Here is a 16,748-nt window from a genome sequence, read left to right as displayed (position 1 = left end):
CAGAGTGCAAAACTCATGCTTTTAAACACCATGCTCCAGTGGCAACAATCCAAAACCTGCTAACATTGGAAATGAACCACATGGTTCCAGGCATCTTTATGGCTTATCTGTGTCCCACCAGAATCACCCCTTCAGAGGCTCTGTCTCTAACCACTATAATTTTATATTAAGATCCTTTTCCTTCATTGTACATTAACACTATTTTCTAAAGCAAGCAAATACAGAAAAAACTATATGTATTCATTATGTTATTAGTGATCAGTCAATAATTTAGTTATGGAGATTAATTACTTCAATCCTACCAATTATTGTCTAGATTATACCTAGTCCCTCTTGGTATCTCTATCATTTCTTGGAATTTCCCATCTCACATGATTACTTCATTTTATGATATTCCTTTAAAAAAAAACTGTCCTCACAGTATCCAAATGATTCAAAAGCACTGGCAGATGTGACTGACCACCAGAACGAAGTATATCATAGCCAGTTTCCTTTGTCACATGTTATTATTAGCAAAAAAAGGGACAAAGAGTAAGAAACCATGCAATGAAGGCTTGAAATTTTGCTAAGTTTTATGGAGGTGTTTTTGCTGTTATTAGTGTGTAAATACATGTTTTAAAGCATTTCAAATCCAAGAACCATTCCCATAAGTATTTATCAATTTAAGAGGAATAAAAAATCTGTTATGGTGAATATTCCATTCTAAATTTAACTATCAAGTAAATCCAAGATTCATTTAATACAGTAATGAGTCAAAGTCTTTCTAGCAATATTCCCCAGAAATTACCAAATTAAATAATTCAAATCCTTATAAAACGTCTATGACATACAAGACATTACAGAAGTGTCAAGTCTAAGCAGTATTAGATCCAGAGATGAAAAGTGATAATGATTTGCCTGTGTCCACAAAACAAACTCCATAGGGATTTGATGTTGAGTAGGTAGCACAAGCACCAGCTGAACATTTAAATAAGCCATATAGATAAAATGGACTTACACTGCAGTTTTTAACAAATTGAAAGGGAAAAGTAACATATACTTAATTAAAAGAGAAAACCACCAATTGTCAAGATCATTTTATGGTCCCCAAAATCTTAAAAATAACCCAAAAATGTCTTTCTTACTTGCTGTCGATGAGCACTTCAGATAGCCGATTATTCACTTGATTATCACTCTTATGGCGAAACTGAAAGTCAAAATGTTTGTGAAAAAAATATATTAAATCATGCTTTGTCAGCACAAATAGGAACACTGAAAATACTTTTGAGTTCATCTGTTTGGACAATTTCACCATCGATCCAAAATTAGCCAGTTTATACTTACCATGAACCCAGCTCCATGTGTTCTAAATCTTAATCAATACCCTTCTCACTAACCCTTACTCTGGATGCTACCAATGCAACAAGTGTAGCCACATGCTCTTCTAATTCCCACACATTTTTAGGTGCTTCTAAGAAGACAGTATTCCCTTTACTCTGCCACATGGTTCTAGAAAACTATACATTTTGAAGTCCTCAATAAGGAATAGAGGCTTCCATTTTTCTTACATATGTGCTCAATACTTTATTGGAACATCAGTCATTCTGTTTTATGGATTTCCTTGAAGCCAAGAAATTACTTGTAATAACATGTATTCTTATTCTCCAGAAATTCTAATTGCTAACAGTAATATGAAATACTGAGCCTTTAAAACAAAACTCAAAATACAATACTGAACAACATTTGGTATGGATTTGTTTTTTATGCCCAAGTGATACTATTTCTTATTGTATATTCTAGTAATGTAAACATCTTACATTGCTTAGAAGAGTCTAAATATTATGAACCCTCTACTAAACTCATAAATTAGCAGTCATTCAGATAAGACTATCATCAAGATTAGTGTTTTCATTTAAAAAATTCAAAACATTGTACCAATATCACAACATATAAAATGCTCCAACCATCCCTTCTCTTTTTCAATATCTTTCCCAAACCCATCCCAATCTATTCTGCCATGCCCAGTGCATGCAATTACACTGATTTCCAGGTGTAAGTTAATGTATATTATCAGGAAAAACAAGATATTTAACATTTGTTAACATGAAAAAATTTACAAAATCAATAGAAGAGTAAATTAAATCAACCCATCATTGGCATGCAAATTTCTCACCAGCAGAAATATTATTTTTTCTGAGTATATCATTTGATGTGGGTGCTGGATATTCTGTTTGCTCCTCTGTGTTCACACCCCATCCTTCTCCACTCTGCCCTCTGTCATGGGAAGCTGACCCATAAGATCCTTACCCTCTGGCTCCTGGTTGGGTTTGGCCAAAGGTGGCAGAAGATCAGAGTAGCCAGAGGAGAGTGAAATGGGGGTATTTTTCTGCCTGGCCTCATTCAAGCTGAGTTACAGAGAGCCCCAGGTGCCATGAGCAGCCCTCAGATACAGGTAATTGCTTCCTCCCATTGCCCCTTCAGACCAAGAAGTAGTATTGCCATCCATATTGCTACACTATGTGCTTTTCTTTGACCACTTTTCTTTTGCCCTTTTGTAAATAGTGCCTTCATTATTAATCTTTCTCCAATCTTTCTCATTTCAGGGTGACGTCTCTTTTCTGTCAAGACCCTGACTGATAAATATATCTGGTTATTGGACCCACACATATCATCACAAAAATAAAAGCATATTCAAGCATTAACTGCAATAAAGACAAAAGGAGACTTAGAATTTAGTCACATCTGTATCAAACCTGAAAACAATCCCCAAAATTGACTAGTTGGGAATCACAGAAAAGGGCCAAACAGTTCACCCCCCTGCAAGCTGAGGAGCCTATTCCCTGGGCCTTAAAATAAGTCACTCTCACTTCAGCTCAGGTTTTGCCAAGAAGTCTTGGTATTGGAACAAATGGAGTCTGGTAGGACTAGAAATGGTAGTAGAAAGGCTTAAAGGGGAATTGCCCAGGACAGGAAGGGAGCAGAGTACTAGCACTGATTGTATCCCCACTGCAAGACAGGCTCTGTGCCACATGCTTTATACATAGCATCTCATATTGTCCTTCCAACAGTTCTGGTATCATTAACAACATTATACAGACAAGGAAGGGTCCAGAGAAGTGGTTTCCCTCATTTCATACTGTTAGAACAGTAAGTTACAGTTACAGTAAGTAACAGGGTAAGGAGTCTTTCTTTAAAGCCCATGTTCTTTCTACTCTACCATTTTATTCTTCTATGAAATGTGACTATAATGAATAAGACATTTACCCCAATATGTAGACACTTAAGCATATAAATAAATATTATTTCCCAGAAAGATCAGCTATTGTGGAGAAGACATACATTTACTCCAAAGTTGCCATTACTCAAATCATGGTTAAAATTTCCTCTCCTAGAATTTCTTGGAGATTACAGTCCATTCTTTAGAATGTCCTCTATTCTTTGAAGATGGAGCTATTTAAAGACCTGAAGGGATGCTTTATGTTTGGAAATATATAAAAGCTTCTCTTAGAAAGCAGGTAGGGTGAATACATTTTTTAGGGGCTTGAGAGATAGCATTTGTTTCCAAAGCTGGGTGAACACAAAATCATGAGATTGGCTTTCTTCTGTACCTTGTACAATGGCCATGAAGACAATTCTTTACAATGAGCTTCAAAGTACTTTGAACAATGGCAACCTTATAGGAATGAATAAATTCCAAGCTGACCACTTTTAAGTGACATGATTCATTAGTATGAACAGGTCCTGTGTGTTAGTTAAAAATCCTGCCTCAAAGGTTACAGTCACAATGCTAACCATGAAATACATGAGGCACTTCACTAAAAATGAAGAGAATCAGGGTTGCCTGGGTGGCTCAGTCAATTAAGCCCATGCAGAACCTACTTGGGATTCTCTCTCTCTCCCTCTCTCTGCCCCTCCCCTGCTCATGCCCTTTCTCTCTCTCTCTCAAAAACAAATAAATAATTCTTAAAAAAAAAAGAGTCATATCTTATATATCCTACAGATACATGGTATACAAAGACACACCCCTTAGCACAGAGTGGTATGAATAAGGGTTCAAAAGCCACACTGCCCCAGGTAGACTATAAGTTAAACCCTAGAACAACCACCATATAGGCCTATAAAGCTAATAATAAAGATAAGAAGAAATCACAAAAATAATCTAAAAGAGGAAAAATGGAACAAAGAATCAATGAGGCATACAGAAAACAGTAGCAAGATAATAGATTTAAGTCTAATCACATTAAATATAAATGGGTTAAACATTCCAATTAAGAGATTTTCAGATTGCATAAAAAATCATTACCTAACTATATGCTATCTACAAGACACTCACTTTAAAGACATATATAAGTTAAAAATAGACAACAGGAAATATGGGTATGAGTTCACAGGAGAGGCCTAGACTAGGAATAAAAATACGTAAGTCATTGGCATATAGACAGTTATTAAGGCTAGCACACATACAATCACCGAGAGTGAGAATATAACTTCTCTAAATGTAGAACATTTGGCTTCCTTGAGACTGTTTTTAAATCTTTGAATTTGAATGACCTCCCTTGGCTTATGCAGACTTCAAAAGTCTCTACTGCTTTATATTTCACTATTTACATTAGTTGCCTGACTTTTGAAGTGATTTGACTTTGCAACTCCTGGTATAATGAGCAGAGGATGTGAGAGCACCAAATATCTACCAATTCTCAAAACTTAGAGAAAGACATATAAGATAAATAATACTTCACTGGGTAGAAGGAGGTTTGTGTTGTAATTCTGATCTTACCATTAATTGCCTGTCTGATCATTAACATATCACTGGTTCTTTAGAAACCTTGGTTTCCTCATCTGTAAAATGAGGGAGTAAGTCTAATTTTTCAAGTCCTCTTGCTTTCAACTTAAACAGGCTCTGGTTCTATGACATCTGTATTAGTCACTGAACAAACAGCAAAAGAGTTTTATGTAATATTAAGCAGAAGAGCTCCATTCAAAAATTTCAAATAGATCTCTATTTTTTTTATTTCTGGGAGGTCACAATTGAAATTGATAACTCAAGAATGCTCAAAAGTAAATACTCACATAGTCATCTGTGGCATCTTTGACAGCTGTCATAGTTATCACCAGGACCAAAGGCACCATGGTGGTAAACCAGGTCAAGGAAGAGATTTCTGGAATCAGCTGAAACAAACATTTCAAATAGTTTAGGGCTTTTAAGTTAGAAAATACATCTTCCAAATTTTGTCATTATATCTGACACACAGAAAGTAGTAAGATTATACTCAGTTATTTGTACAAATGTAGAATAACTTTCAATAATTTAAGTACTTTCATTAACTTATAAGACACACGGAAGTATCACTGAATGAATTTTCAGACTACTTGACAAAAAATAAAATTTTTATAGCAAGTTGAGAAGTAAGCTTCTTGAAATCCTTCAGATAATGATCTTTCCCCAGTATGACAAATGTCACTTCTCTATTCTCAGCTTCTCATCTCAACTTTTAACAAGTTTTTACTAACTTCTCGCCAATTCCAAAAGAGATTCTTTGAGCCATCTACCCTGCACCAAGCAAGTACTTTTCATAAATTATGTCATTTGACATTCAGAAAAGTTCATTGAGTTAGATTATGTACCAGAGTTGTTTTGCACATACCCACAGAATTTGCATTCCATGTAAATAGCACCTCCAGGGCACAACATAGAATACATTGTGAATAATTCCCTAGAGTCAGGAAATGCAGCAGTCCTAAGTATCATTTTCCCATCTTATAAATAAGTATCTGAGAGGTCACCCAACTGGGCCAAGAACATACACTGCTAAAATTTGAACTTTCATCTATTGGCCTCCAAAGCCTTGTACCTATACTTCCAAAGCTACCCACATGACAGAGACATAGTGACAGTTCACATGACTCTCTTAGAAAGAGAGTTTTCAAATGGGGTTCAGTATGGAAGTGCTTAAGAGTCATAAGATAGGAAAAGAGTGGATATGGTCAGTGTATGGAGATCAGGCCCTAACAAAAACAGCTCTAAATTAAATCAATTTTATACAATAGCTTCCACATAAAATTTTTTAAAAAGGAAAAAAAAACTCAAAAGCCTCTGTGATACCAATAAAAACATCAGCCTGAGTGGCAGAAAAGCTAGACTGTAGTCCTAATTCTATCACTGACTCATTGTAAAAGCTTTACACATCACTTAACCTTTCTGGGTCTCATTTCTTGATCAAAAAAAAAAAAAAAAAAGAAGGCTGGACTAAATCATCCCAAAGGCTCCTTCCAGACATAAAATTCTGTGAGCAAGAGCCTTTGACTATACATAAGAAAGCCATTAGAGCAATGAGCTCAAAAGTCTGGAATGATGTAAAGAGTTATATAAAGAAACCAAAAGCAAATTCATAGGGGGCAACAAAAGAAATCTTGGATTCCAAAGTCTTTTCAGTAAACTGTAAGGTATACATTCACTCTGGAGTTTTTATTGTTGTTTTGTTTTGTTGTACCTATTCAGCATTCAGTTCTTCTCAAGTACACCTTAGGGAACTATCTCACTCCCCCTCTTCCACTTTCAGTCCATACAATGTTGGCAGACTCATTCCATTCTGGCTCCACATTTTGGCATGTGATCTAGAGCAAGTCAACCATTGCTACAAATTCTTAAGCCACCATGATTTATTTATGGATAGCGATGTAACTCAGCATAGTCCAGTGAGAGCTAATCCCAAGATTTGCTGAAACAACCAAAAAAAAATGATTCATTCTCTTTCTCTCTCTGTCTCCCTATCTCTCTTTCACGTTGGAGTTGGAGCCAGGAGAATAAAGGTCTAAAGCTTTCAGAGACCACCTGGTAGAGAGGGCCTGCCTGAAAGTAAAGCCAACATGGAGGAAAGAAAAGTCCCATCTTGGGGCACCTGGGTGGCTCAGTCAGTTAAGCAGCTGACCTCAGGCTCAGGTCATGATCTCTCAGTTTGTGACTTGGAGCCTGCATTGGGTTCTGTGCTGACAGCCCAGAACCTGGAACCTGCTTTGGATTTTGTGTCTCCCTCTCTCTCTACTCCCCAACTTGTATGCTCGGGTTCTTTCAATCTCTCTCTCAAAGTTAAATAAACATTAAAAAAATTTTTTTTAAGAACAGTCACATCCTATTGAAATAGTCTGCCCATGTATCCAGTCGTACACAAAATGAGAAATATTCCTAAATATATTCCTATTTTGCTTAAACGAATTTAGGTTTCTGCCACTTACAGCCAAAGGTCCTTAATATAGTCATTCAATTAAGTAAAAATAGTACTCAAAGTTATTAATCTTGACTGCACACATCTAACCCATCTTTTTACCTCCTAAAATTAACACATTCTGAATGTACCACTTTGGTCTGATTAAATTACTCTAAAATAAATACTAGGTAAATAACTGGCTATCATGAACTGTTTATATGTATGTGTATTGTTTGATTTATGCCTTCTTTTCTTTGCTAAAATATCAGTAAAAGCTAAAATTTTCTTTAAGCCCAAGTTTTAGTCAGCTGAGAGGAAAAAGAAAGTTTATTAACTACCAATTAACCTCTCAAAATTGCAAAAAATAGTCACTCTACAGTGAGACAAGATATAACATATTTTACACACACACACACACACACACACACAAATAGGTTATTGTTCTTAGATGCAAATGAAATTTTCCCAGTTAGCTTCCACTGACTACTACTCAGCTAGACTGCCTCAACTCTGATAACACCCATACTGTCAACACAAGAGGGAGATAAAGAAAGGAGGAAGGCTATAAACAGTAATTATTAGGCTCTGGTGTGGTTCAAATAAAGTGCAAGGCTGCATTCTAAAATGACCTCAGTGTTTAAAATGATGAATGTACTAGTTTTTACCCATTCCTGACCCTCCCACATTTGTAAAGAGAAACAGCAATAATAACATTCAAAATCTGATAAGAAGGGTTTTACCTAATCATGAACATTTAGCTAAGTGAATTAACTTTTTCAAATTATATGAATACTTCTAACAAACTGATGATTAAGAAATACAACCTAAACATTACCTGTAAAATCAGAAGGAAAAGGAAATAGGCATTTGCCACTCTTTGGAACTGTTCAAATAAATTAATTGGCAAAAAGGTAAGAATGTTGTACTTGGATGTGTGGATACAATTATCCTGGAAAAAAAAAATAGCATCATGTTAGATAGGGGCAAGGCATTGCTCATTTATCAGAAATAGCTCTAAAACTTACAAGGATGAACATGAATTATGCCAGAATGAGACACATAAACCAATCACCGAGAAAATTTTAAGTTCTATGTGGCCCAAGGTGTTCATTTTTCCCAAAATGACACTCTCCTGATATAGTTGAAATTACTGTCCAATGCCATAAAATAAACCATGACTTAAAAATGTATCAAGTACGAGTCTGCCTCTGAAATTTTTTACTCTTATGTATTCATTCATTTGGCAAATATTGCTTGAGCACCTACTGTATGCAACACTGAGCTTGTACTTAGAGCTGTGAAGTCTGAATAAACTAGAGATCATCTGGTCCACCTTCCCATTCTTTAGATAATTCTGACAAGGGAAATCCTAGTCAGGTCTTTAAAAGTCTTCTGTGATGGAAAACTGACCACCTCACAAAGCAGCCTCTTTCTATTTCAGAACTGGAATTGATAGAAAGGTCTTTACTATGAGAAACCCAAATCTGCCTCTCCGTAACTTTTTACCATGTGCCAAATTCCATCCCCCAGGTCCCCCAGACAAAGTCTAAGCCCTTTAAATGTTGGAAACCTTCAAATATTTGAAGACCACTCCTAGGATTCCCCAAATCATCTTTACTCTAATCCAGACATTCTCAAACCCCTCAGCCATTCCATGACTTATTTTATCGGCATCTCTTCCTGATCAGTTTCTTCTAGATCTATCCCAGCCTCTCTGCATCTCTTTTAAAACATGTCGCCCAAAACCAAACACAACCAATCCAAGTACAGTAGAAACTTTGATGTTCTGTGTTCTGGAATATCGTATTAACATGCCTTAAAATTTCATCAGCATTTTGGCAGTTGTAGCTCACTGTTTATTCATTGAGTTTTGATGAACTAAAATATGTAGATCACTTCTTCATAAATCACTATGAAATCAGATACTCCCTTCCTAAACATTTACCATTGATTTTCTCAAATATTGACATCTTTGATATATTCCTATTATACTAATCTAATGAAAAAAATAATTTTAAATATACTATCGAAGTATTAAATATTCCTCCTAGCTTTGTGTCATCAAAAAATTTCAGGGGCACCTGGGTGGCTCAGTCAGTTAAGCAGCCAACTTTGCTCAGGTCATGATCTTGCTCTTCGTGAGTTCAAACCCCACATTGGGCTCTGTGCTGACAGCTTAGAGACTAAGGCCTGCTTTGGATTCTGCGTCTCCCTCTCTCTCTCTCTCTGCTCCTCCCCCACTTTACAGTCTGTCTCCATCTCTCTCTCAAAAATAAATAAACATTAAAAAGAATTAAAACAATTTCAATTTTTAGCTATTCTTCCAAAGCTGTATGGACTAATACACTATAATTTTTTTAACATTTATTTATTATTAAGAGACAGAGAGAGACAGAAAATGAGCATGGAAAGGGCAAAGAGAGGAGGAGACACAGAATCGGAAGCAGGCTCCAGGCTCTGACCTGTCAGCACAGAGTCCAACACGGGGCTCGAACCCACGAACCATGAGATCATGACCTGAGCCAAAGTCGGAAGCTCAACTGACTGAGCCACCCAGATGCCCCTAGACTAACACATTATAAAGGACAAAACTAAAGACTCCCCCCAAAAAACAAAAAAAAGCCCACAGACACAGAAAAACATTTTTAATTAAAAAAATAAGCTTTTTCAGCCACTTGTATTTTAAAACTCAGCCTGTGTGACTGGTTTTAAGTCAAACTACACTGGCTCCTAGTAATCGCTGCTACCTGTTTAAAGAAAATATGGTCCCCTGTTAAATAGCCATTTTTCAAATTTACCAGGAATCAGTGTGTCTAGCTCTGTGCAAGAAGCTGTGGGAGAGTAAGAGAGGTGCCAAGCGGAGAATTCCCAGCTTAGTTGGTCTGATGCACAGTCATGTCCTGCAAACTCTTCTGTAAGCTGATGATGACTATTTTGCAGTGAGCTATCAACTCAAGGTGTGGGCTGGAAGAAAGGCTGTGAGAGCTGCTAATCACGTAACAGGTTTCTGAGGAAGGGACTTGGAGAAAAGAATAGGGAGGAGGAAAGCTAAGGAGAAAAAGCAGTTAATAAAAAAAAAATCACATATACTTAACTGTTTTATATTTCCTTCTAAGTTGAAACTAAAATGAGGTTAAGTCTGTATCTTGTAAAAGGACAGATGGAACATCTGCTGGGAAGCTCAAAACCATGACAGGAATTACAAAGAAAATCTTCTACAAAACTGAATTCCACATAGGTAAAAAGACAATTGTGTGGGATAAAGTGATAATGCCAAATGGGGACTGTGACGATTTTCTTCTATTTGTTTAACTTGACATATAGCAATGATTGTGTTGTTCTTCTGGCTCTGTTGTGACTTAGTCACAGATGATGCAAACCCTCACAGCTATGATTGGGAACAAAGAACGAGTGCTCCCCCTCCTGGAGGATCTCTGGACACATTTACCTTTCTTTTTCAATCAAAAGGGAAAAAGTGGTTCTATTTCTACTGCTTGTCCAAGGATGTAGGTATTGATAAGACCTTAAATATTCAGTCACTTCACTGATCAACCTATTGGCTTACAGTCAAATTTTACTACAATTCATGCCATTATATAGCACAGAAGATCTTTACTTCTATCCTCTTAGCACTTTCCTTTTCTACCACGGACCACTTAGAAACTTAGTGGTTTAACAAAGTTAGTTTGTTAACAAACTTAGTTTGTTAACCAGGTGGGCTAGTTAACTGACCCCAAGATGTCATAGGCAATCCTGGACCACAGGAGGCCTCCCATGTAGTGGGAAAGGTTCTACCCCTAGAGGAATATCAGAGAACACCAGTTCTCTATAGGAAGCTTGCTTCCAAGAGGAAGAGGACAGAGCTGAGCTGGGAAGGCCCAGAGATCCCTGCAAGATTGACACATTGAATAAGTAACTCCACCATAGAGTAAAGGGGTGGAGAGAAAAGTGTTGCCACAGTAGAGATCCCTCCACCAGGAAGACAACATCAGGATGAGGGGGGAAAAAAAACATCGCTCCTCTAAAATATATTAACACAAAGGCCCTAAAGTAGGCAAAAGATGGCTCACTTGGGGGTCTAAAAAGGGGACTATGAGGCTGTAGTAAAGGGGTCAGCACAAACTGAGGCTAGAGAGAGAAGTTCCCTGAAAGACATACTAAGAATTTGGTGTTTATCATAAAGACTAAAATTTTAAGTGAAGAGGGAACTACTGAATGGCTTTAAACAAAGGAGTAACCTGAAGAACTTCTAATTTTAAAATATCACAGTAGCTAGAGTGGAGAACAAGTTGGAAATGACACAAGAATAGATGAGAGAAGACCATGAGAAGGTTTTTTAATTAGTCCAGGTGAGAGATGATGGGTGGCTTAAAACAGAGGGTGACAAAAAGGTTGACAATGAATAATAATAATAATATAAAAGAGCAGCTGGTATTTATCAAGCTCTTCCTATGCATGCTATTCTGAAAACTTTAAATTTTACAGCTTATTTTATCTTCACAATACCTTTATGCAATAGGTACTATTATCTTTACTCTATAGAAGAGGAATCCCAGGCTTGGAGAGATTAAGTAATATGTATAAGCAAGGTTACATAACAGATAAGTGATGGAACCAGGATTTGAACCCAGGGACTCTGCTTCCAGAGCCCACTCCTCAGCAGTGTACTTCCCCAATTCAGGGCAAAGCAGATCTCTCTTCTGCTTTCAGATCAATCATCCCCTGCTCTCGCCTCCACTCTGAATTTCTGGTCTGCTGCCACTTTCTTACCAAGGAAAATAACACTGTATATCTACCTTTTCCTCTTGAGTCAACCCCTGCTGTAGGAGCTCTGGTTATCTACTGCCTGATGTATGATTACAGTTTCCCGTGTTCTCTTTCAGACCCCCTCAAGAGTGATTCTCTTGGTCCCTGACAAAGTTCAATGCAAGTAAATAGTATAAATAACCACTCTTTTTGTTTAGCTTTCTGACAGAAGCAGCATTGGCCAAAGTCCTTTACATTTTCACATTAACTATTTGGTACAGGAAAAAGTAAAGTAAAAATGATAAATTCTTCAGAGGTGGAACATCAAACTCAATATTAGCAAAATGAGAGGCATTATTTTTTATAATGAGATTTTATTGTGTAATCGTATTGCTTAAGAAAACAAAGCAAATAGAAAATAACAAACACTGCTAAATTAGTAAACAGAGCATTTGGGGAGTTTACTTAAATTCTTCCACTGGAAATATGGAGCTAATAATATTTCTCACCTACATATTTATAGGACTATTGTGGAGATTAAATGAGATCATAGATGTGAAAGCATTTTTGAGTTTTACTTTGAAAGAATTAGACAAATATAAGATTTCTGTGAAGGGTCCCCAAATAATCCAAATGGTTTTAGGAAATTCAATGCCATAGTAACAAACAACTCCAGAGTCTTCATGGCTTAAAATAATAAAGGTTTATTTCTTGCTCGTGCTACTTATTCAACATGAGCCAGCAGGGAGACCGTTTCATCATAGTTACTCACAATGGACCAGCCACCATCTCAGACACTTGCAATTACAGTTCCAGAGGGAAAGAGAATGCTCTGAAGGGTTTCTTACCTATAAATTTATGCTTCATCCCAAAGGCTCAAACTCATTGATCAGAACAAGTCACCATATGCCCAAAAGGCAGAAAGCCAGAAACACTTATGGACACCACAACCAGAAATGGAAACTAAGCCTAATATTTGGGGAATGTGGGACACATCAGCCATAAAAATCAAATATCAAAAAACAAACTTAGTGCTACAAATCCAGTCTTATTTTAATGCTAAGTGTAACAGACATTTGACTATTTTTCCCTTCCCCTGAGCTAACAGTGCTGCAAATTTCTTAGTCCTGTGGTCAGGATAGATTCAATTCTCATCGATAACTCCAGGGTCAAACCCAGAATAGCTAAAACCAAATACATGGCCCATCTTCCTAATTACAATCTTGAGTTCAAGGATTAGCATGTGAACCATGTCAATTCTGGGAATTTGCTAGAATTGTTGGCTTTCTCTTTCCTACTGAATTCCAACCTGGAAGCAAAGAGCCCTAAGAATCACTGACAGCATCTTGGGACCCTGAGTGGGGAGGCTGCCAGAAATAAAATCTACACTGAAGATTCAGGGCCAAGAAATGCAGAGAAAGAAACTAGACCAAGCCTCTCCTGAGGCCAGCTTGCCCTATTTCAGGACTTCTCGGTTTTTTATCTATTCACTTATTTTATTATCTAAGTCACTTTGACTCAATTTCTCTTTTACGCCCAATCAACCAAATACCAGTTAAGAACATTAATAATATATACAAGATCAGTTTACATTTTTATATAATAGTGTACTTTCATCTCTATATTTGCCTTAAGGAATGAGTCACAGAAGGCCAAGCCAAAACGCATCTGGTGGTTGTCCCAGGACGTTGCCTGCGTCTGTGATCCCACAGGCCAAACCCCAGGAGCTTTCGCAATGAGCACCACAGTTTCAGCCCTCTCAGATCTTCCCACATTTGATGAAACATTGTTATGTCGTGACAGCTGTAAAAAGTAACAGTCAGGGAGCTTGAGGGGGGGAAAGAGCCTAACATTCTTGCCATAAGAGGAGGCAGAGAAAGATGGTACAATATTCACTTCAGAAGGAGAAACAGTCCTGACTCTTAAAGAGAAATTATCTCTAAACCATAAAATAAAACCCAAAATGTGATGGTGTGCACAGGACACTTGCATAAAAAAGGAAGTGGCCTAAAGACATTTGCACCACTCAGGAAATATGTGACACACCCTTGGTTATGCAAAGGTCCCAAAAGAACTCACACACGGGGCACATAAGCCTGGAGATTGGGTGTGTGGCGCCTCACCGACCCCAGGCAGAACCACAACTCCTCAGTGTTAGTCAAACGGTGCCCAGTGAGGAGTGTATAGCCCTCAAGGTTGGGAGGCAGGGCAAGATGATAGTGCTCCTCTGTGAACACTGCTGACTGCGGGTCAAGCCACAGACGAGGCCTTACAGACGGCCATCAATAAACCGCACTGTCATCACCACCACCACCATCTTCATAACGTTCTTCTGAGCCTGGGATCCCCAATAGGAATAAGGCATTGGTGGGGAGGGCACATTGTCCCCAGCATTCCTTCATTCATACGACTAAGGGCCTTTCATGTGACAGGCACTGTCATTGAGCCAGGACTGCAGATATGAATAGACAACGTCCCAGCCTTCCCGGAGGAAGTTTGTATTCTAGTCATGGGAAGAGAGGCAGGAATACACAGACAAACTTGTACACTGATGACAGTTAAAGAAAATGATCAATGCTATGAAGTGAGTAACAATACAGGAACACCTTGCCTACCAAGACTCCCTTAGGAAGCCTGCACATTTGACATTTCAGGTTAAGGCAACTTCAGGATTATCCTATCTGATGAGACCACTGTGGCATCTGTCCTCCAAGGGACACCCAACAGTCCTTCAGGCTATTAAAAAAAATAGTAACTTCTGTGTATGTTTTAACAAAGAAATTTAAAGTTGCGGTTATTAATGTTTAATGTACAGATTGTCTTAACTCTTTATATACACGAACATACATACTTACATTTATATATATATATAATGTAATGTGTATATATATGTCTGTATATATATATGTAATGTAAGTATATATGGATCTATACATACAAACACAAGGTAAATATACGTATATTGGGAAGGTTTTCTTTTTTTCTAACTAGGTATTTGATCTGGGCAACATATTTGGATCTACTTTTTTTTAATAAAGTATAGTTGACACACAATGTTAAATTAGTCTCAGGTGTACAACATAGTGATTTGACAATCCCATACATTACTCAATGTTCGCCATGAATAAGTGTAATCATACAACGTTATTCCAGTATTCTTACCTATATTCCCAAATGCTGTATCTCTGCAACTTACTTATTTTATAACTTAAAGTTTGTACTTCTTAATCCTCTTTACCTATTTCCACCATCCTACCATTACCCTCCCATCTGGCAACCACCAGCTTGTTCTCTGTATTTAGAAGTCTGGTGCTGGTTTTTGTTTGTTCATTTGTTTTGTTTTTTACATTCCACATCTAAGTTTTATTTGTCTTCCTCTGACTTATCTGACTTAATATAATAATACCCTCTAGGTCCATCCATGTTGTTGCAAATGGCAAGACCTCATTCTTTTTGAAGGCTGACTAGTATTTCATCATCTTTATCCATTCATCTATCAATAGGCACAGGACGGTCTTATTTTTATAAGTAGGGAACATGCTCAAAAAGTTTGAAAACTGTTAGACTAAACACTGTTATAATCAGGGAAAATGAGTGTGGCCCATGTGTCACCAAGAAGTGGATGCAAAATGAAGAAAGTATGACTTTGTGTGTAATGATGTCTGTTTCATGCAATGACACCAGCTAACATGTAGTGTCTCCCTGCACAGGCTAAGCACTGTGCCAAGCACTGTACATACATCATCTCAGATAATCTCCAAAAAATTTAATGAGCTGTTGTGACTTCAGCACCATTTTACAGAAGAAGAAACTGAGGCCTAGAGCAATTACAAGGGCTGCCCATAAAAGCTCTTTTGTAGAGTCATGTGTTCTCCCAAATGGTATGTTTTTCCTAGGAAATTAGTCAGAAACAAGCAATATCTGGACTCCCTCTTGATTAATAAATCCACTAACCTTCCTATAATATTCTTTGGTAAAGAAAAGAACCTCTCAAAACTGAGACAGTGTAAGGTGCACATGAATTCAACCACCTAGAGCAGTTACTCTCAGTCCCTTCAACTCAGGGACAGCATCATCAGGCTTGTCTAGGGACCTCCATTTCCCCTCTAGACTTCACAAACATAGACAGTGGCTAGGCAAGCTTTCAGGCCTCAGTCTCCCCCCAGAGCAAATCTGCCTGGCAGTATCATAAGCCTTGTTTTCTTTTCTACCCTCAGAATTTAATGTAGTGTTCCAGCTTCTGCAAGACTGTTGTAGAACTAGTAAATGGCCTATGAATAGTAATTTGTCTACAAAGAACTAATTTCGGACAATTACCAGGGGAACAAATTAAATTTCCCTCTGAGATTAATTTAATCACACTAATTTTTTTTTCCTCCAGGGTGTTTAGATGCATAGAACATATAAAGGCTTTTAACTAGGTCCAAATAAAACTTTTCTTTTGTGACATCTGAAAAAAAGCAAAAATACTATTAAAATTATATAGAGACAGAGAGAGACCTAGTATATGCCTTCTCCAGAGAGCTAAGATATAAAACAAAAGGAAGCCATACACAAGAGGAAAGAAATCAAAAGTTGTATTTCAGTGGGACATTCACTGGGCATCCCTAATGATTTGTTTGCCTATTTCTGCTTACCAAAGCTCTTCTGTGCCTCCTCCGTATAGACCTAACATCTACAGGGAGTAGGTCCTCAGCTTTGACCTATTTGCCCATCTCATTCTAGGGCTGTAGAGGCCTTGGAGGACCAGAGTGGGCATTTATTTGCATTGAAATGAAGCTGGTTTGCTCAGGTCCATTTCCTGAACCACCAGAGTGT

The 16,748-nt window shown here is 37.5% G+C and overlaps 1 protein-coding gene across 15 annotated transcripts in view; it reads right to left on the bottom strand.

Moving 5' to 3' along the window:
• The window catches only part of ATP8B4 (ATPase phospholipid transporting 8B4 (putative)), a 255,880-nt gene that overhangs the window by 170,933 nt on the left and 68,199 nt on the right, over positions 1-16,748 (bottom strand). For 11 of the 15 annotated variants that reach the window (XM_042988887.1, XM_015537428.2, XM_042988899.1 and 8 more), the window contains 3 exons: positions 8,020-8,133; positions 5,050-5,148; positions 1,125-1,186 (listed from right to left, as the gene is read on the bottom strand). The exons of 2 other annotated variants lie outside the window; for them this stretch is intronic. In XM_042988887.1, the coding sequence (XP_042844821.1) occupies positions 1,125-1,186; positions 5,050-5,148; positions 8,020-8,133 (275 nt within the window). Of the gene's footprint in view, positions 1-1,124; positions 1,187-5,049; positions 5,149-8,019; positions 8,134-9,982; positions 10,206-14,545; positions 14,735-16,748 lie in introns of those variants that run through there. 2 more of the 15 variants (XM_042988893.1, XM_042988896.1) reach the window with 2 other exon arrangements.

The sequence above is a fragment of the Panthera tigris genome, chromosome B3 (genome assembly GCF_018350195.1).
Source record: "Panthera tigris isolate Pti1 chromosome B3, P.tigris_Pti1_mat1.1, whole genome shotgun sequence".
In the NCBI taxonomy this organism is placed as follows: domain Eukaryota; kingdom Metazoa; phylum Chordata; class Mammalia; order Carnivora; family Felidae; genus Panthera; species Panthera tigris.
Note: the sequence above shows the minus strand (reverse complement) of the source record. Positions and strands in the feature narration are given on the sequence as shown.